Raw genomic sequence first — 27270 nt, forward strand, 5'->3', positions numbered from 1 at the left:
GGTAATGATGAGTACTACATAGATAATACATTTTAAAGAGCATCAATATCTATGTCTTATGTTTTGATGAACATATGCTCAAAGAACATTTTCTCTTTTCAGGACCATTGGCCGTCATCGCGTTTGCTTTCGTAGCGTGCAAGAATTGGACAGAAATGGGTTGGGAGCTGGAGGACAACCCAGTAGCGACCGCTTTTGAAGTCTTCTGGATGTTCTTCGAGCCTATGCTGTTTGCAGTGACTGGTGCTCAAGTCGTTGTAAGTATAAGTATAAGCTCAATATATACAACAAACCTCTTTTATTTAAAAAAGCATCAGCGTCATAGGTATCCAAGAAAAATTAATAAACTAACAAAGTGATCATACAAACCATAGAGGATGGAAAGATGATGCACATACTGTCATTTTGAGACCAAAGATACTTCACTCTTCTTTCAAAGCACCATTGACCAACAACGTCAACAAAAGAAAGTCGAAAACCTATTCCAATTACAAATATTATTTTAAAAAATCCTTCTCAGATTGCAGAGCTGGAGCCTCGCTTGGTAATGATCGGAGGTGGTATTCTGATCACGTGTGTGATATTACGTTCCATTGTGACGAGTGTGTGTGCGGTGCGCAGCAACCTTAATATGAGGGAGAAGATATTCGTCGGCCTCGCCTGGATGGCCAAAGCTACAGTGCAGGTGATTAATTTAGAATACTTACTTTAGGATAGTTATTGAATTGAGTCTTGGAGTACTTAAAGTAAAATAAAAATCTGTAAACATTTAGAACATTTCTGATTTGAATCGATTTGAAAAAGTAGCTATTATTGCAAAATATCGAGCATAGTGGTTTATAAAAGAATACCTGATCCATCTAAGAAAGACAGGCGTCTCTTTGATCACAGCCAGAACAGCTTGACTGACTGATCCTCTTAAAAATAACTATCTATTTTTCTTAAATGCTTGTATACTTAAATGTTGGTATTTTCACAGGCTGCTCTAGGCCCAGTGGCTTTGGATCAAGTGCGTTACATGCTCGTCGACGGGAAGCCAGATCCTTTGATGATACAATACGCAGAGACTGTTGTCACGGTGTGCATCCTGTCCATCGTAATCACAGCGCCGATTGGAGCGATCGTTATAACGTTAACAGGGCCGAAGCTGCTATCAAGAACGACTAAACCACCCGTGTTGGAAGGTAAGATCATCATTATTCAATACCATCCAAAACTAACCTATAGCCATATTAATTTCTTCACATTATTTTATCAAGAAAATTGACAAAAAAAGCAATCTATTAGGTAGTTTAGCAAAGTTCTAACGTAAACTATGCTATTTTGACTTCATTTTTTCATATTAAAACAACTGCGTCGAATATTGTTCATCGTTTAATTATAATATAAATTCATAAGTTCATTGTTAATTTATTCAATGCACGTTTAAAACGTAGTAGCATGATAATAAACCGCAAACAACATTATTACTTTTGTACAAAGATAAAATTCTAACAATCGTTGCTATAAAAAAACACAATTAATGATAAGAAAAGTGTTGTGGTGGAACTCGTCGCGGATCATATGCTTGGCCCTGATTCTGTGAGGGATAGTTGGGGATACTAGGATTGTAAGCATTTGAACCATTTGACGCAGGATAATTTGAATTGAAATTAGTATTGCTAGGATACGGTCGGTAAGGAGAACCATATGGTGATGTTGTATTGTGAGATCCTTGAGATCCATAAGGATTGTACGGAGATGGTTGAACTTCAGGATAGTTGGGATACCGAGAATTAGTGGAACCAGGCCAGTGTGATGGATTAGGACGAGAATTATTAAAAGAAGGATACTGATTTGGATTGAAGTAAGGTGGTCTTTGGCTAGTTGAATTTAACACTTGAAAAGGATACTTGTTGCCAGATGAAGGAGGATAATTATAAGGTGGATGGCCTGGGAAGGATGGCATAGGCGTATTGTAACTGGACTCATTTGGCGGTCGGTAGCCACCTGTATTTGGTGGATAGTTAAAGGTCTGATTTTGCAGAGGATTATACGGGCTTTGATTAGGATTATGAAAACCAGTATTAGGATTGAAATTGTTCGTTGGATAACTAGGTTGTGAGGAGTTGTAGCGGTTTGAATTCCACTGTTGAGGCCGCTGGGTGTAAGGTGATTGACCAGATTGATTATAGCCAGGTTGATGGTAATTAGAGTTTGGACCATATGGATTAAAACTAGGTTGCTGTTGATTGGGATTTTGACCTGAAGGATTGTATGACGGTTGCTGCTGATACGGGTTTTGGCTGTAAGGATTATTACTTGGTTGTGGCTGATATGGGTTTTGACCGTATGGATTTGTATTGGGTTGTGGTTGGTATGGATTATACGGAGGTCCCGACGGCAGCTTTGGATACAGTGGTGAATACGAGTTAGTTGCTTGCCGCTTTGTCCGGGGTTTGACGTCGTCAACAGCTTCACCTCCAAGAATTATACCGATAACTTCATTTTCTAAATCTTCGTTTTGTACGAGTTCTGCGTCGTTTGTAACAAATGACACGTGTGTCTCGTCAGGAGGTATGACTTCAACATTATTTTCGTTTAAATTTAATGATTTCAGGGGTACATCACTATTAGTTTTCACATTGTTGGATAGTAACTGATCATTCACTGAATCTCCATAGTTTATTCTTACACCAAGGATTCCACTGCATGATATTAGTACTAATATAGCTTTAAAACCGAGTGTTGTACTCAACATTTTAAAAACGAATAAACATCAGTCACACAACGCTCACAAAATAATGTTATCAAATAAACTTTGACCTAACTTATCTCACAATTCACAGTATGCGCGATAGACACGAGTGATCACGTCCCAACCTTGTTTATAATAACCAATGTATCTACAAATGTCTTAGTTTTATAGTTGTTATTTTCCTGTTGAATGTTCATGGAAAACGTGTGTTTATTGTGAATGACTTTGTTCAGGTTGGCGACAAACCCACCGGCCGTCTATTCGAGACATTTCGATCATCGACGAGGAGGAAGTAGCGGAGCGCGACGCGGAGGCGGAGGGCTCGCGGCCGGGCAGCCCGCGCCCGCGCACCGCCGCCTCCAGCCCGCCCGCGCCCATCACCGTGCAGCCCCCGCACAACCCTCCGCAATAACCAGCCACCTACTGCGACTAGTGATGCCATTCCATTTGCTACTTTACTCGAACCGACTTACTTTCTTGTGTGCTGTTTTTAATGATGGCCTTGTACAAGTCATTTTATACAGGGATTTAATAGAAAGTTTCAACCAGGAAGCCTTTCTGCAAATTATGCGCTACTAAACGATCGAAAAAAGATTTGACTACCGCAAATATGAAACTGTGTAGTCGGGTCTCAACACGAGATTGGTACAGAAAACATATTCGAATACCTTAAATCGTTACAAATAAATAATAGCTTAACTTTACAGACATTAATTTTAATGATGTTGAAATGTTTTATATGATTAGCTTGCAATCAAATGATCACAAATAACTATTTAAGTTATTCTAGATTTTAACAGACAAGCACATCTTAATTTCATCAATTTACTTGAATTACATAATGAAAAAGCCACGTCATCATCATCATCAGCCTATGACAGTCCACTGCTGGACAAAAGCCACGTCTGAAATTTCGCTTTTCATTCCAAGTATAAGCATATAGCATACTGGTAGATGCTTAGCGGATACGAAGAAGCAACGCCGTTCTGAAAGGATTCCTTACATTGTAATTTAAAAATTCCTGAGATGTCTGTTCTATTTAGTGAAATCGCCCTAAAATCTTTTTATTTTAAGTTTCTTAATATTTATTTAAAGTAAAAGTTTGAACCAGTAAAATTATTTCTAAAAGAAATTACATTCGTTTCGAAAGAGATTGTAACTAAAATATGATTTAGGTACTTAGAGGGTTTAGTGTAAGATATTTTTATTATTTTAATTATTGTTCATGTGATAAAGGTGTATACTTATTAATATTTGGTGTCTTAAAACCTCGCTAGTGAAGTTTACTTATTTTATTATGAAATATTACCGCTGTAAGAACATATTTAACTCATAAGTACCTTCGTTTGTCAACTATATTCCTATAAGTTTTATTTTGCATAGTGGTCATCAGTATTGCTATTATTTATGAAAACAATTTAGTTTAGGTAACAGAGCCGTACTATAATATACTATTGCCATCACTGATCCAGCGTGAGAGAGATGAAGCTATGTCAGACAAATAGCACCATGCCTTCTTCACACATGAACAGTCTTGATGTTAATTAATATTATAGTGAGGTCCTAGCACGAATATTTTTAATATTATTCGGTACAAAAAAAAATACTATTTAAAATAAGGATCGATGCAGCATATCCTTTGCTCATTGTTGATAATTATGTATGTTAGTTAAGTAGTCTGTATATTATGTGTAAAAAAGTTTCTTCAGTTTAACGTATCGTACGTTTATCACTACGTATCAACTTATTAATTTTTGTATAACATATTCCATTTGTAAATAACTTCCCCAAGTCACATAGTTAATGTAAGTACTTATTATGCATCATGAAATTCAAATATTTTAGAGTGAACTGTGGGACCAATTTATTTTAAAATATTACCACGATTTAATAAAATGAATTTGTAATTAATGTAATATTTCAGCAGACATCGCCTATCCGAAGAGTATTATTAAATAATATTTTAAGATCATCACTGTCTGTTTTCAATATTGTTTCAATCTTTATCAGTTTAAAGAACGTCGTTTTATATGAAAAGATGTGTAAAATATCATGATGAATTATCGAAAAAAGTATAAAAGCAATAAAATATTTACAAAGATATTACATTGTTGTCCGTTTATTTCATATATCCTGCAAAACCCCTATCAAATCCCAAAAAATGTTGTTCTTACCATTTACATATACAGGGTGTTACAAAAGTACCCATAAAGCCGAAAGGGGAAAGCCTAATTTCAACCATAAAATTTATTTTTTAGGGTTGATAAATTAATACAACATAAATGGAATGAAGAATGTTTTATTTTTTTCGTCTTTTTCTCTTTCCTTTTCTTTATATTCTAATTAAAAATCAGATTCGTGAAGGCATTATCTTACGTGTATTATAATACAAAAGTAAATACAATATTTTTATTAAAAATACTTAATCGTGCTCATTGTAGGTACTTAATGAATAAAGAATACATTTACTCGTAGGTAATATAAATCTAGTGTCATCGCAAAAAAAGTAGATATCTTCGTCATAGACAATATATTTTAGAGGACGTACGAAAACTATGGTTACAAATATGTAACGCCTCTAAGCTACTATAATTTTTATAGCTAGCTATTTAGTCTTACGTTACTGTAAAAAATTATAGAAAGAGGTGGAAGCCTTTTAAGGTATACAAAATCTATATGGCACCCTTCTCCGTTCAACGTATAATATATCTCATAGTTTTATAACTATGCATAACAGTTACGGTATCTATAAGAACACTTATATTGTGATTAAAGTCTATCAGTGCAGGTGTGCATTCACAACTTGTCAGTCTACATCCCAGAAACGAAGATGCATTAATATGCACCCTTTTATAATACTTTGAATAAAAAAATACTTCTTTTAAATACCACAGATTCGAAAAGAATACTTATTTCGCATCTTTTCATTTCTATAGCATCTAGCATCCACAGAAATTAGTTTTCTCGAGTTTTTTTTTTTCGAATTCTAGAGTATTTCAACAAAACCTCAAAGAATAATCCTCATTATGAACAATTAAAACACACATTGTCTATAAAAATAAAGGCAAATGAGAGACCAAGATTAAAATCAATACTGTTTCAAAGATTTCGGTTGAATCAATACTTAAGTTGTGTTAAAACACATTCTCAAACCTTCATAAAATAATTGGAATAACACTTACGCTTAAAAACTAGACAGGTTACATACAATAGAAACATTATTCATTCTATAAAGCCTCCGTGAACTCATCATAGCCACATAGTGCTAACAGGCAATTCATTAATACCTAATTATGTGTTAGAAACTAGCATTCATACAACAAAGCATCGTAGCTCAATCTAAACAAGTGCTAAAACATAATGAATTATGACACTTTATTAATCACTTAATCTATGACTAGACCAATATTAAAATTTAGAAAAGTTATCCAAATGAAAACGATGATTTTGACTGCATACAAGAACATGCGTGAAGCGTGTTATTTTGTCGAGAACTTGACACTGGAAACCTTGACACCAATGGAAACACCATAATTATTCAATTTTTTAAGAACTAATATTATTAGTTGTGGTGGTACATAAACATAAGTAAATATTACTCCTCTCCTCAAAGGGACACCATTTTATAAATGCACATATTTCACTTGGGATAATTTCGACCACTGCTTATACTTTTCTCATTTAAATGCTTATCACCTTAAAAATCGAAAATACCAATTAAATGTTTTGCTAGCGTTAGAATAATTAAAGGTGATTTTTTGCCAGATTATCTGCTGAATTCAATGGAGTGTGTTCCATTTAAGGCTGTTTGATGTTGAGCGACATGCGCGCATTGTTCCGCTCGTCCGTGCTGAGCGCGCGAGACAGGAATGTGGATGACGTCCGCGCGGACGACGATGTGCCATTCTTCTGAGCGTCCGGCTTCTCCAGCCCTGTCGTATATTAGTGTCATATTAGTCACATTGCATACACATAAGAGGGTCAAAATAATCCAAAAAATACTATGGAATGAAAAAAAACTTTTATGGTGCTGAAAAATATTGGTCAAATTATGAAGGGAGTTCAAAATCATGTGCCAATTTTTAACTTTTAACTCTATTCTCTATATATACAAATAACTGTTTTTACTAAGGACGGTATTGCACAAGATAGGTGTGGTAACAAGTAAAAGCTCAGGAAGTATGAAACTACTATTTACAACAGTTTTTTTTTTCTGAAGTTCTTTGACCCACCGAAGAAAACATTGAGGATTCTATCATTCACATGGCGTTAGTAACTTTGTACAAAATCTCGAACTCATTATACTCGAGAAGTTTTTTAATAAATCTAGAAATACAGAATTTTATTAACCAGCCAAGAAGAGATTTCAGGTCAAAGTTCCAATAAATTCATTTCCAAAGGCATTTATGCTGTAGTAATTCAGCTTCTTTGCAGAGCTTTTTCTTTCGGAGAACATACTTTGATTTGGCATTACACTAAAAACGCTATGTGAATGAAATATTTTGTAAAACTAGAGATGTCATATCAACAACATTGAGGGTGCATTTAGAAACATTCATTACACGTGTGAGAAGTATTAGGCAGATAACGGTATCTAAATTAATTAATTCATAATTTAACATTGCCGGGATACCGAATCCGACATTGAAAGTTAGCTTTGTTTGTTAATCAAGCGAATCGTTCATTACGAGCTAGGCGAGCCACGTTCAAAGTGGCATTTGCTAGTTAATTTGTAATTAGAAATGAGACAACAGACAATACAACGTTCAAAAATTAATATTTTCACTAATATATACTTGATTCAATCGGTATCCTTGAACAACCTGAAAACAATAAATACATCTCTCACATAATTGTGAAAAACAATGATAAAATAAAGTCGGTTTATCGAATATGAGTCATACTCTTGAGACAAGTAATTCCGTGAACAAAAGTACACCTACACAGTACACTAGTACTAACAATATGAATATATTTGGCATTCATCATTCGTCCTATACTTATCTAAAGATTGCGAGAGATACACCTATAAGCACATAATTATTGCCTTCAACGACTAATTTGGGTTTAATACAGTAATTTGTATTTTATTTGTTTGTTTGTGACAATGCATGAATTGTATCAATGAATAGATCTATTACCTATTTTACTTCCAGTCGTAAATCTAGTGTCGTAAAATGGCTTTATTGATGAAACCGAAATTGGGACTATGACTAGAACTACGAACGTAGATGCTCTTGACAGTCTTACCTAGCCTCTTTCGTATCAGGTAATACAGCTTAGGTTTGATAACTAGTATGAGGAAGATGAAGACTCCTTGGAGTTCGTTGGTAAGGTCGATGATGGACCAAAGCCACAGAGGTTCCGACACGATGGTGGACAGCAACTCGGAGATCCAGCCAGCACCCATCACTACCCAGAGTTTTCCCGTCAACACGTACCTGCGAACACATTTACCGTAGTTATTTTAGTTGGTTCCATAGAGCGCTCTATTCTGTTTTGGTAACATCAGTATTCTCTTATCTGACGAGTTACCTGTGCAACAGTGTAAAATATCTGATGCAGCAAGGAAAATTCCAGCAATAATTAGGATGCCGTCGAATATTCAACGTTTTCCAAGAGGCATCCTGTTCTATGAAAAACTTATTCACTTGAAGACAGAAAGTTCTATAGTTTATCCTGTTTACCACGAGGAAATTGTTAACCAAACTGATGTCACGCCGCTTAAAAAGGCTCCTTTTTAATAGCTCTTTCGGCGGCATAGAAGCGAATGTTAAAACGGTTTAATGATAACTACTAAACAATTTAATAGCCCCGAACTGGGTGTACTGCATGTAAAGTGCCCATTAAGTGCTGATTATGAATTAACTCCATGACATAGGCTTCTATTAAAATATCGCCACTGTTGAGGAACATAGAAAATGCAAAATAGATGGCCAAGTAATTTATTCATCATCATCATCATCATCATCATCATCATCATCAGCCTATCCCAGTCCACTGCTGGACATAGGCCTCTCCAAGTAATTTATTACATCAGTAATATACCAGTCTTTTCCTGATATTGTTTTAGAATTGCAAATTGGTAGACCTACTTCATGTAAGAAATACGAATAAACAATCGTTTCTTACTAACTTTAAAATTAGCACTGATCTGAAAAAAAATCTGATATTGCTTCGCTCCACACGTTAAAGTTCACTCAACCTGCGCTGGCAAACTAAAGTTACATTCTTTATTCCGCAAGTGCCAAGAAGGGTTTGGTTCTTTGATATTTTTTTAAATACCGAAACTTTTCTATTTAACTTTTTATGTTTTTGACACTTGAAACTTAATTAGCTAAATGGTCTACTATCATTAGGTAAATACAATCACTTAACCCTATATATTACGAACCCAAGACTGATAAAATAGGAGCATTTTATCCAAGGTTTAAAAATAAACAGTAACATGTTATTGAACGTCGTTCTTGATAGTGACTAAAGACTAATTTTAACGCATGTTGACATATCGAATATTTAATTTGATTCAATTGGAAAGTTTTGTTAAATAATTGGCAACACAGATCTACTGTACCTACCGCTACCACGAAAAGGTAAAACTTGTTAATCGTGACATAAAAAAGCAAATATATTTAATTACATTTCGTATGTATATCATTATGAAGCATTCTAACAAGGTATATATTTCCCTCGGGCCCTAAAAAAGCCACATGCCAGTCTAACACGAGTATGCTTTAGTAAAGTTCATGCAGAGTTCATGCCGAATCATTGCTTTTAATTAAACAAAACACTCGTAGGTATAATGTTTGATAAATTACAGGAACTACGTAATTCCACAAATGTGTAAGCGTCCTTTAGCATTATCAAAATGATAGTATTATGATGATTATAAACAAGTGAGCAACGTAAATCTGTCACTAATGTGTATTATAATGTAATGATTCACCAGCTTGCCCTTTTGATATCTTGTTATCTAAAGTGCGCACTCCTAAACTAATAAATCAAGGACTCATTATTTGGACTAGGATGTATCTATGGCTTTTTCCTTAAAATCTCATAAGCCGGAACATTCAGGCTGTTATAGTTTTAGTACGCAGAAAATCAATAACTTAATAATCGTCAATAAGCCAATTAGTCAGCTCAGCAATGAATATCAGTCCTATCATCAGTCCAGTCACCAAAACATCAAAGAGGGAACATTTTTTTATTTGTTTGCTAAGGAATTTGTCTTGTGCCTACAATATTAATATGATCTACATGCGGATATTATGCGTTTAAGCGTGATTAACAAATGACCACGTCCACGGACTTTATTAATGAATGGAGTGGACGGTTGTGTGACGTCACGAACGGCAATTACTCGTCCTCGTTGGGTAATCACTTGAGTGTAACTTAGTAGGATTACTGAACATGAATGGCGCGTCCTTAACTCAGCCAGTGGGTCAGTCAATATTTTTGATGACCAGCTGTTTCCTGCGGTTTCGCCCGCGTCCCGCGGAAACTACTTTCCGTAACAAAACAAAATATAGCTTATGTCATTCTGAGCTTCCCAATAGAGATATAAAGATACATAATGCGGATATATTGCGAAGGGTTAATCTAGTCGTTCCCGATAGGTACGTGGGTCGTCGTCGTCAGCCACGGTTGCTGGCGGAACCGCGTGCACGAACTAACTTGCTTCGAGAAGCGCCGCTCACGAGAGGACTCCGCACTCTCAACCTCATTGCGGGTGACATATTCTGTTGCTCTTTGGGTGAATTTACAAAAGCAGCTCCCCACAGGATTTGTTATGGTACTTAACAACAGTGAAATACTTATTTTTAAAAGTATATTTATACATTTTATGTTTACTACAATATCGCATTGGGTGTAACCTGTGAAGATATTTATATGTTTGGAGAGTAAATAAATAAATAAATTTTCAAATTAGTTCAGTAAAATATATTGAATATTTACATCTTTATAAATCCCTCAATTAACAAAAGGAACCATATAACTTCTGAAAACATCCCGCTTATTACCACTGGTATAGCCTTGGTCACTGCCCAGTAGCGTGAAATTGATATCCGAATGTTTTGCCAAAATGTAAAGGTCATTTTCATTTACCAACTGATTATCAATTAGCAAACAATAAAAAATACGCGGCTTTTGCTTAGGTATAACCGCAAATCTATTCTCCTAATTGCCGGTACAAACATAGATTTTTTGTTCGGGTACTTTCCAGAATTCTGTGAGCAATAACAGATATACAATGATAATTGGTAAGTACGTGCCTACTATCTTGACAGACAACCGTTCGGCAACGGTATTAAATAAAAAAATAATGAGTACTCACTTAGCTCTGTCGACGCGGAAACGTCGTTTAGCCCGATCACCAACGGAGCCTGCTTGGAGCCGATGAACCTCAGACTTGACCCTCGCACAGTGACGAGCAGTCAGCACCCACAACACGAAGTTGGTACAAGTCACCAGCCCCATAGGGATGACGAAGTAAATGTAATGCGGCCAGTCTGATCCTGAGTTCTGCACTGTAAAAATAATTCGACATGACTTAGCAAAATAATGATGAGATCACAATTGGTAAAAAACCGCTTTATTTTAAAGTCAACAATGCATTGCAGAGCCTCTGTCTGGGTGGTCAATATAGGTATCATAGCCAGTGGATCTACAATCTATATTCAGCACTATCTATATATCTACCAATGATCATATCATAAATAAACACGTATATTTAAAAAGTTGGGAATTAAAACGTAAATAGAAACAAAGACTACTTGGAACTGTGTAAGAACTAAGTAAGACATGTAAAAATAATAAAACAAAACGTTAAACTAAATCAAATTGATATTGACGTGATAAAAATCAACTTGAAACTCCATAAAAACTATTCACAAAAGGCTGCCATTATTAATTTGCAATACAGCACTAATTACGTCATTCATAAGGTGAACGGTATAACTATTGTGCGAAATAAGAGATTGATTGTTTTTCAAACAGATATGGGTTTGGGGATTTCAGTGAAGAAGTTTTCTATGAGGTTCTAACTAATTTCGAGGAAGTGATAAAAAATTCTATTGCATCATCCGCTTACAATGTGCAGTTTCTTAACCATTTAAAACCGCATAAATTATGCACAATATGGCTGACATTGACGACCTCATTAATTTTGGTTTTATTTAGGACATTTACTATAACGATCATACAATGTATCATTCACTGTAATCTATCAGCAATCTTGAAAAGTATAAATTTTTATAACTAGATACTGTTAGTTTTCCGGGATTACCTACGTATACCTACAGTGGGACATAAGTATTAGCCAATGTTCTTGAAACTTTTACGAGGACTACGTTCTGTGACGTGTATCGCCTTACTTTATCGTAGACAATGACTCAACACATACGTACGTGTAGACATATTTATCAATTAGACAGATATGTGTACCAATTATTAGGAGACGGGTCGCGCGTCGTCTGGCCGCCCCATTTTCTAAGCGTCCAAATATTTGTCCTTAATACTATCCCTCCAAAGGGTATCTACGGATTAAATGTGTCCATAGTCTAGTGTACACAGTAATTATTGTGTATTATAAAACCACACTATATTCAAAAAAATACTCACAGCATCAATTAGTATACCTGTGTTTATCCCATAAAAAGAATGCATTGCATACCCAATACTTAACAGCCTGGTTCATGTACAAAAAATATATCAATCTGGTGCTCCGTTTCCATGTTATAAGGGTTTATTGAGCTCTAAGAATATAAAAATACTTAAATCTACGTTGAAGACAATGTAAACTGTCTAATATTGTGGTTATTAGTGGCGAGGAGACGGTGAAATTATAATTAGTAAACGGCGCATAATGCTCTGTAGCAGGATGTAGGTAATGTTTGTTCTAAGCGAACTGTTATCCAAAATATTTTGTTCGTACTACGTGTTTAAAAGATATTGTTGAAACTCGCCTAAAAAGCAAAACTCACATTTGATAATTACCAAAACATACGATAACATGTTTTACAAACGTTATCGTTTATTATATTGTTACGGACACTTCTGCATTGTAAAATCATAATTAAAAGAACTTTTATAATTTCGAACTTAGTGATTTAAGAAATGAATAAAATTAGGCCCTGTTTTCGATTGAAGTTAGTTTAATATGTGACCAAATTCTTTATGTTCAACAATTTCGAAGATGTTTTAACTAACGCATATCTATTAAATTACAATACGACCGCGCAATGTATTACTGCATGTTTGCATAGACAGTCCGTCATGTTTGTGACCTCTGTTAGCCTCAAAGTGGAGTTTCCACGTCCTTGTTATCTACATTCATATACTTATATAGTTACGGAATTCCCAAAACAAAACTATTAATTTGTGTTTATTATTGGTGTGTACAAATCATACCAACAACTCAGAAACATTACAATTGAAATGAATTGAATAAAGACATCAAAGCAATGAACGCATAAACCATGATTCTCGAAAGTTGTAGTTTTAAGAAAAAATCACGACCACAGTCCGTTTATTATTTTTATTGTAGGTACGCAGAATTTGACCGAGAATTTACTTTAAAAGCGCGGGCGTTTACGGAAACTGTATTTGTATCAGCTATGAAACATTCTCATGAAAGAAATATTCATATTATATGGTATACGTATGTATTTGTATCTGCCTATATATTCCATTGTGACTCATTGTAGTTGAGAACAGAAGCTTCCAAAGTTTGTACTCTGAATATTTATGAAGATGTTATCATAAATCTTCACAATATTTTTATTCCACACGCTCGACTAAGATTTGACACGGAAAATAAATTTCACGTCCACAGCTCTTTAAGTTTTTGTTAACTTTAACCAAATGTTCAATATTTTACGTGATATATGTCCGTGACTAGTTGTATAATATTTGTACTTTGCCGACGTAACACAGCATTTTTATTAAAAACTTGGGTATTTCGATCGTGTACGCACAACTAACAAATGAAAGATAAAATTGGATTAATAGAAACAAAGCTGTGTTGGTTAGAACTGATTTCGTAATAGAAATTTATTATAATCAGAGTTGATGGGAAGTACACTAGTTGATGTAATCAGTAGATTACGTACGCACATCCTACGTGAACAATTACTATAGTTGGTAAATATAACGTCATCGATATCCATTGAAGGTCTAACCAGGAAGCCTCGAAAAGTGTGCGTACGAATTATGTGATTCGTCGTTGTGTTTGTATAGGTCATTTATTATCTCCTCTCCAATGGAAGACATCCAATATTTATAAAATTCAATAACTTTATTATGATAAATAGTCTATAAGGGTTCAACCAAACAAAAATCGGTGCGCAAAATTATCTCGAAGATGAATTTTATTTGTAAATAGCTTTCGCCCGCGACGAGTTTCCAAGAGAACTCTTCAAAAGTCCGGGATAAAAACTATCCTACGTTTTTTCTCAAGGTCAACTCTATCTGTACCAACTTTTATTATAATCAGTTCAGATGTGAAAGTGTAAGAGACAGACAGACAGAGTTACTTTCGCATTCAAAATAGTAGTAGGGATTTAAGTCCCTGTTCCAGTTCCAATCAATAAACACATCCATTCATCCGCAACCTTTCACATTATCAAAGTAATATAAAAAAATTACTTACCCGTTCCAAACCAGCACATTCCCTCTCCCATGTTGGCGTCTAAGAACGGAGCTACAGGATACTTGTCGAACAGAAACATGACGAGAGTGAGGAAGATGGCCGTACTCCAAGCGTATAAGGAGTACCAGAGGAACCGTCGCAGCTCAGCGTCAGCTTTGCGCATCGGCTGCACGGTACGAACACTCCTGGGGGACAAAGTGACTTTGTGATTATTAATGTTGACACCGAAGTGAGAAAACGTACGACCCTAAATAACTTGGGAACATGGCAGGAAGAAGAAGAAGTGATAAAAAACGAAGGCTTATACGGTGTTACGAAAAAAAGTTTAAACACGTTTGATATAATGCTTGAGATTTTATATGGGTTTTTTTTTTTTGTTGCGTGTTTCAAAACTTTTGTAGTTACATCATTATTAACTAGGTAATGAGTAAGATGAGAGCTTTTTCTTTCCCGACATTAGATATGTTCATGCTTGACCTCAACGCTGCCGGTAGCTGGCAGCTTTGAAAAGATCCCGAGGAAAGGCCATAGCACTATCTTGACCTAATTATTAAGCCAGACCACATTTACAAGAATAGAGTTCCTAAAGATAGTAGAAATCATACATTTTGTAAGTTGACTGGAAACAAGAACAAGGTAAACCCAGCACATAGTCATCATGTATAAATAGACACACTAATGACAAAAATAAATACTTCCACAAAAGTAAACAGCAAATTGTCACATCTTAGAAATCCCCAAAAGTTCATATTCACTAAAGAAAAAATTGACGTCTCCTTCGGAATTATTTTAATATGTTATGAAGAGCAGATTAAACACCTAACGTGATTAAGAATAAGTGAGTCCGCACATTATTTGTTTTGTTGAAATAATAATGCTTCTGCCCATTTCGTTTATGGCGATTACGGTAAACATAGAAGTCGTAACGGCACGTGACGTGAGCTAATAACACGTACCTATGGGGTCTTTATTGGTTTTTACTGCTCCCATTAAGTCGCCGGGTCATGGGGATTGACTCGCTAATCACGAGGATAAAGTACTGTGACAAAATATACGATAACAAGCACCCGGCTTCAGATAAACATTAAGCCGTAGATAACTAAAGCTTCGAACATAATAAGTTCATTATAGCGCACAGATACCCCGGGCATGCTTCCTATCGCGTAACCATGTATACTTCAGCTGAACTATGAAATTGTAAACACAACTGTAGACGTGTTAACATTTACCATACGGATGGTTTATGAATGTTATCTTACTCAACCATAATTTAAATAAAATATAGTCAAGTACATGATGAGCTGGCCCGTGAAGGGTTCCGTACCGAAAAGTGGTCATATCACAAATAATGTCTACAATTGAGGACGACAACTCACAACATTTTTAAAGTCACGTTGTTGGTAACGTCATTGACATTTTTTTTTTGTATGTCCATATCGGGTCTCATCTTAGACGAACACAAAACAGTTACTCTCGGTATTTTTAACACGTACGTACAGTACCCTAATTTATTAAAGTAAACTGAACGTCCTCAGACTGTTTATAATACGTGTAATTTTTATTCTATATTGTAATTATTCGTGGTATTGTGTCGGAGCGGCCGGTGACGGTCTTAATTAGTGCCCCGCCCACGCAGTGCCACAACATAAAGTGCGTTTTCCTATAATGTCGGTTTTCATTAGCGCCTAATCGTGACCCGCACGCTCGGACTTTTCTATTACACATTAGACACCATCAAATTAACAACTAGCACTAACATCGTTCTTTAATAAACACTAATTAATAAAAATTGTGGAAAATAATCGTAACTCTTGCTAATTCTGTTTTCACAAACTGTCCGAGCCTAATAATATTATCAAATATTTGTTTCGCGATGTAAAATTAAACACTCACGGTCGTGAAAACTAGCCAAATAGTTTTGATATAATACTCGTTTTAAGAAAACTTTGCAACATAGGTATTACTGTGAATATTAATATAATATTTTACTTCATATATGTGGGAGTTGACCTTATCTGCTAGGTCACTTTAGAGTTCTTACGCAAAACAATACTTTAGGAACATGTCTTTACGATAAAAAAATATATATTCTTAGAAAAATATACCTCATAACTAAATAACCCAATACCTACGCGCAAATTCGCGAGAACAATAGCAACGATAAAAAATTACGGAACTAGGTTTTTTGTCCTATTCACTATTCACGTAAAAATATTTCTGGATTTTCTTCAATGCATCAAATTTTCATGACCACGTCATCCCTTTTCTAGCCAAACCTACGTTCAGCAAAGCACGTCGTCACTAACACTGTAGAGGATATTAGGTAACGGTCTACGGGGTTTCCCAGAAGATGCCCTCTATGAGTTTACGATCTATGTAGGTATCAAATATTTCTGTATAGTCCAGTTACTTCTCCGTGTGAAAGGAGGCCTGTGCCCAGCAGTGGGACGATATAAAAGCTGTAACGAGTCAAGTTACTTTGACCTTTAAGTGAAAAGTTTCACTTACTATCGAACTTCTGTGACGATAACATTTAATTAACAAATGCATGCATACCATGATAATAGTGCAGCCAACTTATATTACATTGTTCTAGGTCAAGACCTAGTGCAACACATTAGTTATATCATATGTACTAGGAAAAGCAAATATTTATGGAGTACTTATGTATGATTCACACAATGTAAATAACACATCATACCTATATCCTCTCACGATAATAAATGTTTTATCACATTTATCATTCATCCCTATTATATAACATGAATCCTTTATCCAATAAAATTAGAACAACTCATAATTCTACATAAGTGTAACAAAAATTTTTGCTATTATTACCTCACATATTTAAACCTACATTAGATCATTGCGGTATTTAATATATTTGTATATTTATTTTAAACGTCTTAACGCGGCCCCGGGGTTTCTTGCCATGTGCAAATATCAAAGAGCCGGTGTGTAAACTCATCGATAACTAAGACAAAACAAACATTTACCCACATTGCGACAAACGGTTCGAGCACCACTCTACGGATGTGTCTAATCAATTATGACATTACTGAACCAGCAAATCATTTTATTTGTAAACCTAGACTTTCAATCATAAATGTTCGGAAACTGTTGTTTGTATTCTCGAAAGAGGAGCTGTTAGTCACAAATTGTAGCAACGCCTGTATTCCTGGCCAAACCGCGGCTAGCTCAGATACCACATTACGCATCCGTAAAATCCGGTTGTGTAGGCCGTCGGATTGACTTGTTATCACTCCCTAATATATGATTTGCTCGTATTTTGCAGAATACTACCCAAATTATAACATCAGTTTTGTAGTATAAACATTTTCATTCAATGATCACATAGTTTCGAGAAAAACTGCTAGTTTTACAAAATATGAGATTTCAGGAATAAGAACAGAATTTTTGCTATGCTAACCACAATACCGAATGAACTTGATTTTGATACACTTCGGTATATAGTTCAAGACTGAATGCATCGCAGAGTCTGGCGCATTACACGGCCGAATATTTTCTTTAACGTTATGATGTAAACAATCTCTCGCTATGTGAGCCCGAGATGTGTACTCAATCTGAGATTAGGAGTGCGGAGTATAGATTTCAGTGGCAGGAAATTATTTGTTTAACGTTTGCAATTGTAATAACACTCCAGATGCGTGTGATCACACTACAAATGGTAGCAGGCCGTCATCCTGTGTAACTGGGTTGGATACGCGATAAATGTGCATAACTGTCAGGGCGTGATAACACACATTATGTAGGAATCTTCAATTCACACGTCATTTGCATAGTAGCCAGTGTAAATGTTTGTGTTGATTGTTAACAAAACTTACCCAAATGTCCACCAGATGTCGAAGCACATGACGTTGAGCCAGGCGAACGCGGCGACGAAGCCGAAGTAGATCCCGTACCCTGTGCAAACAATCAGTGTTCATGTAATGGATCAACTATGACTGGCGAACCTACCTTACTCATCAAGTTAAACTTTTTGCGGTTTATATTATTCAATATTTCAATCAAAGCTTACAATAACCAAACCTTATTATTTTTCATAAAACCGCGTAGGCCCTGGTTGATTCACCGGAACCTATTCTTAGACCCAATTTAGAATGGATTGTTTAGGCAATGTATTCCTTCGATGACGTAATTAACACTGAAATAGCATGTCTTGATTACACAGGTATGTTATGATGGAGCAAAATACCATAACAAAAACATATAATTATCATAACACTTACATACACGCATGTATTTTATACAGTATTGAGATTTACGTCTTCTCTTGCCATATAAAAGACAACAAAGCTTCGAATGCTTCGAATGCCTTCCTCCAGACACAACAATGCAAAAACAATTATTTCAAGGCTACCGGCTATCGTGCCTACAAAACTTAAATATCACGGTCATTAAAATAAGTAAATCCATGTCTTTGTTAAATTAGAGTGATCTAGAATGACTTCAAATCTAAGTTGATCATAAATCTAGCGGTTGATTGCTTTTTGCATAGAAACATCTCAACGCGTCTTATTTAGTTAGAAATCATTCATAATTAATAGTTCTACGATATTTCCTTTACGGTTCAGAAAATATTTTATTTATTTTTAAATTACGATGTGGTTAATATTTCCAGAAATTGTTCATGCTTTATTACATTTTTTCATACCTTAAAACTAATTTGAAACGATTCAGCAATCACAATCAGCCAGACAAAAAAATGAGATACAGGTTACATGAGCTAAATCACGTCAATTAGTTTGCATTAATTATTTTGAACTGATTTTATTAGTTAAATCGAATGGTATTTGAATCGAGAATATTTGTATAACGTGCCAATCTCAGCTGTAACTAAATGACTATTGTTGAGTGTAAATATAGTGATCTACGTAACTTTGATGCAGTATTATCTAGTCTTCATAAACCGCATACAAGTGCATCATATTTACTACGCCATTCATTTTATAATACGCCCTAAAATATGATTTAGATAATATCGCCACTTGTATCTTCGATTTTTATTGCGACCAGATGTTATCAAGTACTCTTCGATAAAGTTAATTCTATACATAATATCACTTATCGTTTCGTTTATTAATTTCCCTTTAGCGCTTATTAATAAATCGAAACCCACGCTACAGCGAAGTACATTTACGCAATCGAGAGATGGATTTTTCAGGAATCAATTAAACTGGTAGATATATCTACTCACTTCTGTACGTACTTTGCTCTCGTACGCGATACATGTTCTATTTCTCAACCCATTTGCTTTTCTGGGACATTTCTCTCCGAAACCTAAATTAAGACCTACCCCGACTGATTTGAACTCTTATCCTAGTGTCCATCCTACTTGCGACTTCAAAAAACTACATTATTTTTGTATCCATTTCATTTTCATGCCTTAATTTTTCGTAAAATAATCGAAAACCACCAGTAGAGGTATGTGTTAGATACGCATATTTGTGCTTGCAATTTAGTTGGTACTGCAAACAGTGAAAAGACTCACCCAGCAGAGTGCAGGCAGTGTCGTCGGGGACTCGGCTGTACTGCACGCGAGCGAGGCAGCTGAACGCCAGCAGCATCATGCTCACGTGACAGATGAGGGTGCGTCCATGCAGGTTGCGTAGCTCCGGCAGCGCTATGTACACCACCAGGGTCAACGCCAGGCATACGCTCGATATGCTGATCAGCTGCCACCAAAAAATAACAAATAATTAAGTTCCTTGAAACGTGAGCACTCATATTACATCATTCTCGGCTCCATGCTATCCCAATCAATAGGCCCATGCTATATCCCTATTTATATTTCCACGTTTATTTTAGCAAGAACTGAAATAGTTCAAATAAAAGCAAGGGTGATGACTATATCCTTATCCTCATGCACCACTGATAAACATTGCCATCTAAATCGCCATTGTGAAAATTTTGACTCACCAAGCGATAACGCTTTTCTTGACCAGTGAACCATTTTTTGACATTAACTTTCAGTCATTTTTTGCGATTTCCTCACAGTCTCAACGACTATTAAAACTTTAGTTTTCAACAATTAGTTTACAGTCCAAAAATTTAAAACATATTTACATTTTCTTATAAATGCTATGCTTTACCAGAATGAGAAGATTGGTTAAGGTATTATTAGCTTTTTCTCTTGAAAATTACTCCAGCAAACAAAGTTCAAAAAGATTGAGTTTATCGATTTGAGCAACACAAATGTTGAACTTATTCCTGACGAAAACCGGTTTTTTGCCTTTAGTATCCAGACAGACAAAAATTCGGCTACATGATTACGTCATCGGTCTGAAGGGAACTCACGCGCTTTGTTTTAATCTGCGAAACACACTCAAGACCTCTTCTAGCCCCCCAGCGGGGCCCAGCAGGGCCAAGGCCTGCCGGGGCTGCGGGTTGTTCGAAAGAGATACCGCGGCCCTGGTACATAAAAGGCCTATGACGGAACACGACGGTTTTTAGTCAGTAAGAGTCTGACACTCCCTCACCGCTGCTAACCCACAGCGGGAGGGGTCATTTGATGATTTTTGACGTTGGAAAAAAAAAAAAAAAAAAAAAAAAAAAAAAGACCTCTTCTAGCCCCATCAACATTAGTTTTAGTTCATAGATAACCTATTTCGATATTTATGTATTCATAAGCTTACTTTGTGAACGTGCTTTTATTTTAATTTCGTTTCTCACATGCTATCGGCCTAAATATCTTTATTTATGTCAGTGAAGGTATTACAAGCTTGATAAACATTTCAAATGCTCTTATTTGAAGTCAGAACAATCGCATTGGCATTCGCTTAATCTATGTCGATGACTTTGGTTTCGGTTTTTTGTCTCTTATCTAATTTATCACACAAAGGAACTGAAGTCGACAGCGCACTTGTAAATTGTGATGAATTGAAGCCAGATAAAGTATTTATAAAATTATACCCAGTTACGCACAATAAAGTCACATAGATATTTTATTTCTTTCTAAAAATAAATCATTTCAAATGCAATACCAAAATAACAAATTCATTTTGAGTGACGATTACTTAACTATCTACGAATAAAATTCTGCATGTCGTTACGTTATGTTACTTTGACTAATCTGTTACACACTCTTTATATTTGAATTGGACAAGTACTTTTGGCACGATATGTTTTTTTATGTGGTGGTCGAGCGAAATGAAAATATGTACCTAAGTAATATATTTTTTTTTAATACTACTTAACATGAATATATTTATTAATATTAAATATGTATGATTTTGATAAGGGAGGCTTTTGTTCTTAATTTGACATACCATTAGCTCCCTGCTTTGACAACTCCGATCATATTTCAGTGTGTGAACAATGAATTAATTAACGGAGGGTTATGATTACCGCTATGTGATGACGTCAGTCTCGGCTTATATTTTCACTTTATTTGTTTATGTTTTGCATGATGGTTTCCTTAAGGCCCACTTCTCCGATTATAAACTAAACATGGTCTTAAAAAACAACGAGAAAGTTAGACGTCAGTGTAGGAAGTCCTGACACAAATAACACAGATAACAATTACTGGCTACTGAGAATTTGTAGGTGGTGTAAACCAAAATCTATTTATATACGTTTTATAATCACTTCTTAAGTAATTTCCCGGAAACGAGATACGTCTGAGTCACTAGATGGTTTGTTTATCAGTATACGAATCAATCCATTCATGTGATCTATTGACTCGCAGACCTATCTAAACAAACTTAAAAAAATGTATCGCATTTAAAAAACATCTATTTCCGTCGTTAAATCTCAACAACTTTCAATCCATCATCAATTATTCCTTTGAAGATATATCATCGTAAAAATCAATCAAGTGTTGTAATAATCGTGTAGTAAAATGACTTTTGACTTACGACGAATGATATTTGGAAGTTTTTCACATCTTTGACCTTCACGAAGCAGTTGACGGCAGTAATGAGGATGTCGCCATCAGGACACCAGCGACTGTCGAAGGCTTCGAAGCAATAGGAGTCTCCGACCCCGACCGGCGAGATGAGGCGCCCGTCCTGTGTCAGTTGATGTCGGTCGCGCTCCACTGACTTGTTCAGCACAATACGACCCTCAGGGCAATGCAAATCGGTGCGGATTGCAATGATATCTAAAATAAATCATACACAAAGTTATTCTTTTTTTTCTCCAGGAAGTCAAAAATATTTTTGACGTCACTTAAGTAAAGTTAATAAGTAAAGGAATGTTCCATTAAGCCTTATGTTTTCCGTCTTAAGTTCAGGGTCATCCATTATTTTTGGTCGTGTCGTCAACAGTTTTTGTATGAGTCCAGAAAATACCTAATATAACAGGATAGTTTTCATGTTGATATTATATACATATATGTTTTTTATATTATATAAAAAAATAATTTTAACAAAAAACAAGTGAACAGTGAATATATAGTTTAATTTTGTTTATTTCCCGGGATTTATGGTAGTCGATGGATAGGCAAATACACTTCAAAGCATCTTATTATCGCATCATCATATAGCGAGCCTTTTTCCCCAACATAGTTGGGATTGACTTCCAGTCTAACGAGATGCAGCTGAGTACCAGTGTTTTACAAGAAGCGGCTGCCTATCTGACCTCCTCAACCCAGTTACCCGGGCAACCCAACACGGAAAAATGACAAGATGTCACCCATCCACAAAGCGACCGCGCCAAGGATTGCTTAACTTTATGATCGATCGATGTCAAAAAAAACTCAAATTGCGTCATCGGCTATGCCAAAAATGCATTTGCCACTTATCACACATGTTCGTCATTATCATAAAGTGATTAATATTCAAAAGTGTGTGCAGTTTTTTTCTTCCATGACCTTACTCAATTAATTATGATTAACCTATCAATTTCCCTAGTTTTTCAATGGATTTTCCTGAGTGTGAAGACATTACGCAATATGAAACGATTGACCGGATTTCGCAATTCCTATTTATTTCCTTTGTGTGAATAATCTATGTCATACTGATCTATAGGTCCTAATATAATAAAGATTAAACAATATTTTTGTTTGCTTGTACGGTTATAGGCTGCGAAACTACAGAAACGGTTTAAAAAAATCTTTCAGTGTTAGAAAGCGACGCTATCCCTGACAAACAGGCTATGTTTTATCCCTTTACGGGTCGTAGTTCCCACACAAAATAGCTAGTCGTCTATATCGTCGTCTACACTTTCTTTCGGGTTTAATTAATGATCCAATTTGATAGCCATTATTCATACCCTTTTATTAGTTTTATCTCTTCAGGCTACATTTGTGTATCAATATGACATGATATTTTTGTAAAAAACCAATAGAGCTTGATCATTGTTTGAAGTTTTATGGCTGTTAGTAAGAACTTCAAACTTCGTTCAAGTATAATGGTGAGTAATCTTTATTATTTTGTAAGTACACAATAATGAAATAAAATGGTCGATAATAGCGTACAACTGCATTGTTCATAATCATTGAGGTAACTACATTACAAACACTTTCAAATCATCAACTTGACAGTTTGTCCACACGTCAAATTGTTTGTAAACGTTATACTTTGCTAACAATTTGCACTTCGAAAATGGTAGGAAAATTAAACGTAATGACATCAAATATACCATTTACTCTTGAGTGTTCCGTAGTCAACGGATTGCTTCCTTATCTGTACTAATATGATAAAGAGAAAACATTTTTCGTATGTTTATTTTTACCCTAAAGGCTACGAAAGTACTGAACGGATTGGATTTTTTTTCTCTGTTGGAAAGGTACCTACACTATTCGCGAGTAACCTAGGCTATATTTTATCCGGGTACGGGAACAAGTAACCCCGGGGCGGGGGTGAAACCGCGGGAAGACATCTAATGTACTACATATTTTGAAGTGGCATATAGAATTGCTAAACTACAGCAATACTTTTCAATAACTTATCCATGTACTTGCGTAGGTCATGGTACTAGTCATGGTACAAGCATTGTTTGAAAATATTTCAAAAGGTTTTCGATTTCTGGTTAATCACAGACAAATAAGAGAAAATCGATTTTAATTCACCGAACTGTGTCAAATATTTTTATAAAAATAAGTAGGTAGTACCCTGCACACTTAACCGCGGTCTTTAACAACACTAGCACATCAATTTATAAGCAACAATATATTGTAGTTGGTAGAGGTCGAGCAGGACTTCATTGTGTAATGATTACTCAACAATAAACTAGAGCAATAAAAAATGTGTCTGAGCAATAGGAATATAAAGAATCAACCAAGAAACTTACGATTGCAATTTTTACGAGGGAATTGTGCATAATTGGGTAAATAAGTTCCGAATTCTACTATGTGATATCAAGTGTCTGATAATTATTTGTCGAGTTGTTCCTACGTTAAAGGTAAAGGTTATAAATAAAAAGCTTACCTGCGATATCAGGATCTTTACGCTGCAGAGGCTCCAAATAGTCTGTTATGTTGAATAATACGTCGTCCGAGTTTGGTGTACATTTGCTTACAAAACTTCCACATCGTCTAGGCTTATAATGATATCCGATGGGACAGCATTTCCTGACACTTAATGCTCCATACTTAGAGTTATCATGAGTACACACGCGAGCGATCAGCTCTTTCCTGGAATACTCTCCGTCCAAGCACCACTCGCCTGGCAGTGCCACTCCGCCACCCTTTCCGTTTCTGCTTGTAACTTTCAAATTACTGCCCTCAACTTCTAATGAAAAATATTCCTCTCTTAGCTCCACACCGAACTGATCCATTTTGCAATTCAATCCATGATCGATGTCATAAATATCATGATCGCTCATATTCAACTGCTGCAAAAGCCAGTCTTCTGTATTATTAACATCAGTATCTCTACACAAATGGAAATTAGTATCGTAGCTCTTTCCCCTCGGACAACATTTTCGATAATGCTGTATAGTAAGTTTCTGTTGAGATGTCTTCGCAGATTCATTTTTAATACACCCTAGCTCTACTATTTCAGGAATGTTTTGTTTCAGGGTACCGTTTAGAACTTCAAGATCAAGTCTGTCATGACAATTTTCTGAATCTTGAAACCGGTCATCTAGTTCAGAGGATATGATCTGCATCATTTGCACCGCATCACACTCTGAAGGCATACCATACTGCACCGGTACATTATCACCAATCAAAAGCGGTGAAATACTAATATTATAACTCTTCTGAGCACTTTCGCGATCTATGCACTGAAAGGAGGTTGCAAAGTCTTCACCATCTGACACTTTCATTAAACTTTGACTGTTCGGACAACACTTATTAAACACCTTGTCTTCCTGGACGCTACCGGCACTGGCATAAACAATTGCACTCACAACAATTAAAAGCCGCATTGTTAATAAAATACCCGGAGCTCGGGGCACCAATACCAACATCGAGAGCATTGAACGTTCACAACAGGTGGTGAGTGTCGATCGGCGTGCTGGGCATTGTTTATTTTTGAAGCCAGACATGCGAAACGTGTGTTGTGGCAAAGCGTCGGCGGCGCAATGGTGCGGCTTCGCGTCGAGCTCCACTCTGATCAGCGCCGGCCGGTGGAGGCTGCTGCGCCCTTGAAGCCGTCCGTCGATGACGCGCCCAGAGCTTTCGTCAAACTTGCTGCTTCCTTTCCTTTATTTTTCAAGAAACGGTACAATTTTTCAATAAACAGAGCAATTTTTCACTTAAACTGCACGTTCATTTTTTACGACCACTGATTGAGCACATCACAAACAATAACAAAAGAAATTGTTACAAATTGTTATTTTTGTGATATTGCTGTGAATCAGCCTTCGTTCCCTGCCCCAACACTAATCGACTTGATGTCACGAATCACCCGAAGGTATTGTACAAAGACGTCGACTCAAAATTCTTATCAGATATCAACTGATAAAAACATGAAACGACTGATTGTGTACTAAGAATTTAAAGTGTAAACAAATATTCAATTTGCTACACTGATATGATATAGGTAATTGATAACTCATTTGATTTCGGCTGAATGAAATGATGGAATGAAAACAAGTGACGATTGTCAAGAGTTTTATAGAGGTTTTAGCGTGACAGAGACAATTCGTCTTCTGCATATTAATTCGGATAATTGAAGCTACTTTTGTATAAGGTGTTTTAATACGCCATTACATTGGTATTCAATTGCATGCATATTGCAAATCCGTAGAGACTGCAAATGAATTAGTCTACCAAAGTTTTCATTAAGTGCAATTCGTAGTAAGAATATCACTAACATCGATCAAGTAGTTTGAATAACAATGAACAAAATATTATAGTAACAAGCAGTTTTCAATGGTTTTGCCCGAGTTTAGAGGAAAATACTTCTGAAACCCATATTGAAAGTATCTTACATCTCTCTCTCTCTCTCTCTCTCTCTAGAATTTTTACCATTTTCATTCTACAAAAACTCACATAAATCGGTAATTTGCACCTCGCAAGCGAAATGATGAAATGAAACCATCATCCATATCAGGAAATGTATCTATACAACATATTATTTTACATAAAAAAATGAGATGCCGATTGATTTAATAAATTATATTACAATTGTTATTACGTACTTTTTTTTGTACAAAAGTATAAGACTTAATTTAAGTCATAATTCGAGAATTACATAATTTCGAATGAAACAAGCTTACCTCGACGAAACCAGAACAATATACCTTTTACTGATTATTTTTGTTACCTACTTTCTGTAACCCAAATACATATTTTACGTAGGCATTTTTATATGCAATCCAATTCTTTCGCGTCTCACCTAATAAAAGTAGCGTTCACATATCGCATTGTTATCCTATTATAGGCTTTTCTAGACTAAAGCAAAAGTTTTCAAATCGCGGTTTTCTGGTGGAAAATCAAATAAGCAGAATACACATAAGTACCTAGTACTTA

At 35.6% G+C, this 27270-nt stretch overlaps 2 protein-coding genes across 7 annotated transcripts in view; one reads left to right on the top strand and one right to left on the bottom strand.

Moving 5' to 3' along the window:
* The window catches only part of LOC124646212 (sodium/hydrogen exchanger 9B2-like), a 43302-nt gene extending 38459 nt beyond the window's left edge, over positions 1–4843 (top strand). For all 6 annotated transcript variants that reach the window (XM_047186310.1, XM_047186311.1, XM_047186312.1 and 3 more), the window contains 4 exons: positions 103–257; positions 521–685; positions 980–1184; positions 2971–4843. In XM_047186310.1, coding sequence (XP_047042266.1) covers positions 103–257; positions 521–685; positions 980–1184; positions 2971–3149 — 704 coding nt within the window. In that variant the 3' untranslated portion in view covers positions 3150–4843. The remainder of the gene's footprint in view (positions 1–102; positions 258–520; positions 686–979; positions 1185–2970) is intronic.
* A 177-nt stretch (positions 4844–5020) lies between these two features.
* Positions 5021–26274, bottom strand: LOC124646213 (probable G-protein coupled receptor Mth-like 3). The gene is made up of 8 exons (XM_047186316.1): positions 24779–26274; positions 22265–22509; positions 19900–20083; positions 18233–18311; positions 14388–14572; positions 11073–11265; positions 7988–8178; positions 5021–6669 (listed from the first exon to the last, which is right to left on the bottom strand). Exons 1-8 carry the CDS (start codon positions 25839–25841, stop codon positions 6536–6538), a joined length of 2274 nt encoding a protein of 757 aa, XP_047042272.1. The 5' UTR covers positions 25842–26274; the 3' UTR covers positions 5021–6535.
* Positions 26275–27270: the final 996 nt, after the last annotated feature.

This window comes from Helicoverpa zea, chromosome 3 (genome assembly GCF_022581195.2).
Source record: "Helicoverpa zea isolate HzStark_Cry1AcR chromosome 3, ilHelZeax1.1, whole genome shotgun sequence".
Lineage (NCBI taxonomy): Eukaryota > Metazoa > Arthropoda > Insecta > Lepidoptera > Noctuidae > Helicoverpa > Helicoverpa zea.

Excerpts from the sequence above, each read along its gene's own strand:
- LOC124646213 (XM_047186316.1), bottom strand. The coding sequence starts at position 25,841 with ATGTCTGGCTTCAAAAATAAACAATGCCCAGCACGCCGATCGACACTC. Across the intron at positions 22,510-24,778 it reads TAAAGATCCTGATATCGCAG|ATATCATTGCAATCCGCACC; the intron begins GTAAGCTTTTTA and ends GATTTATTTTAG. Across the intron at positions 8,179-11,072 it reads TTCCGCGTCGACAGAGCTAA|GTACGTGTTGACGGGAAAAC; the intron begins GTGAGTACTCAT and ends ATGTGTTCGCAG.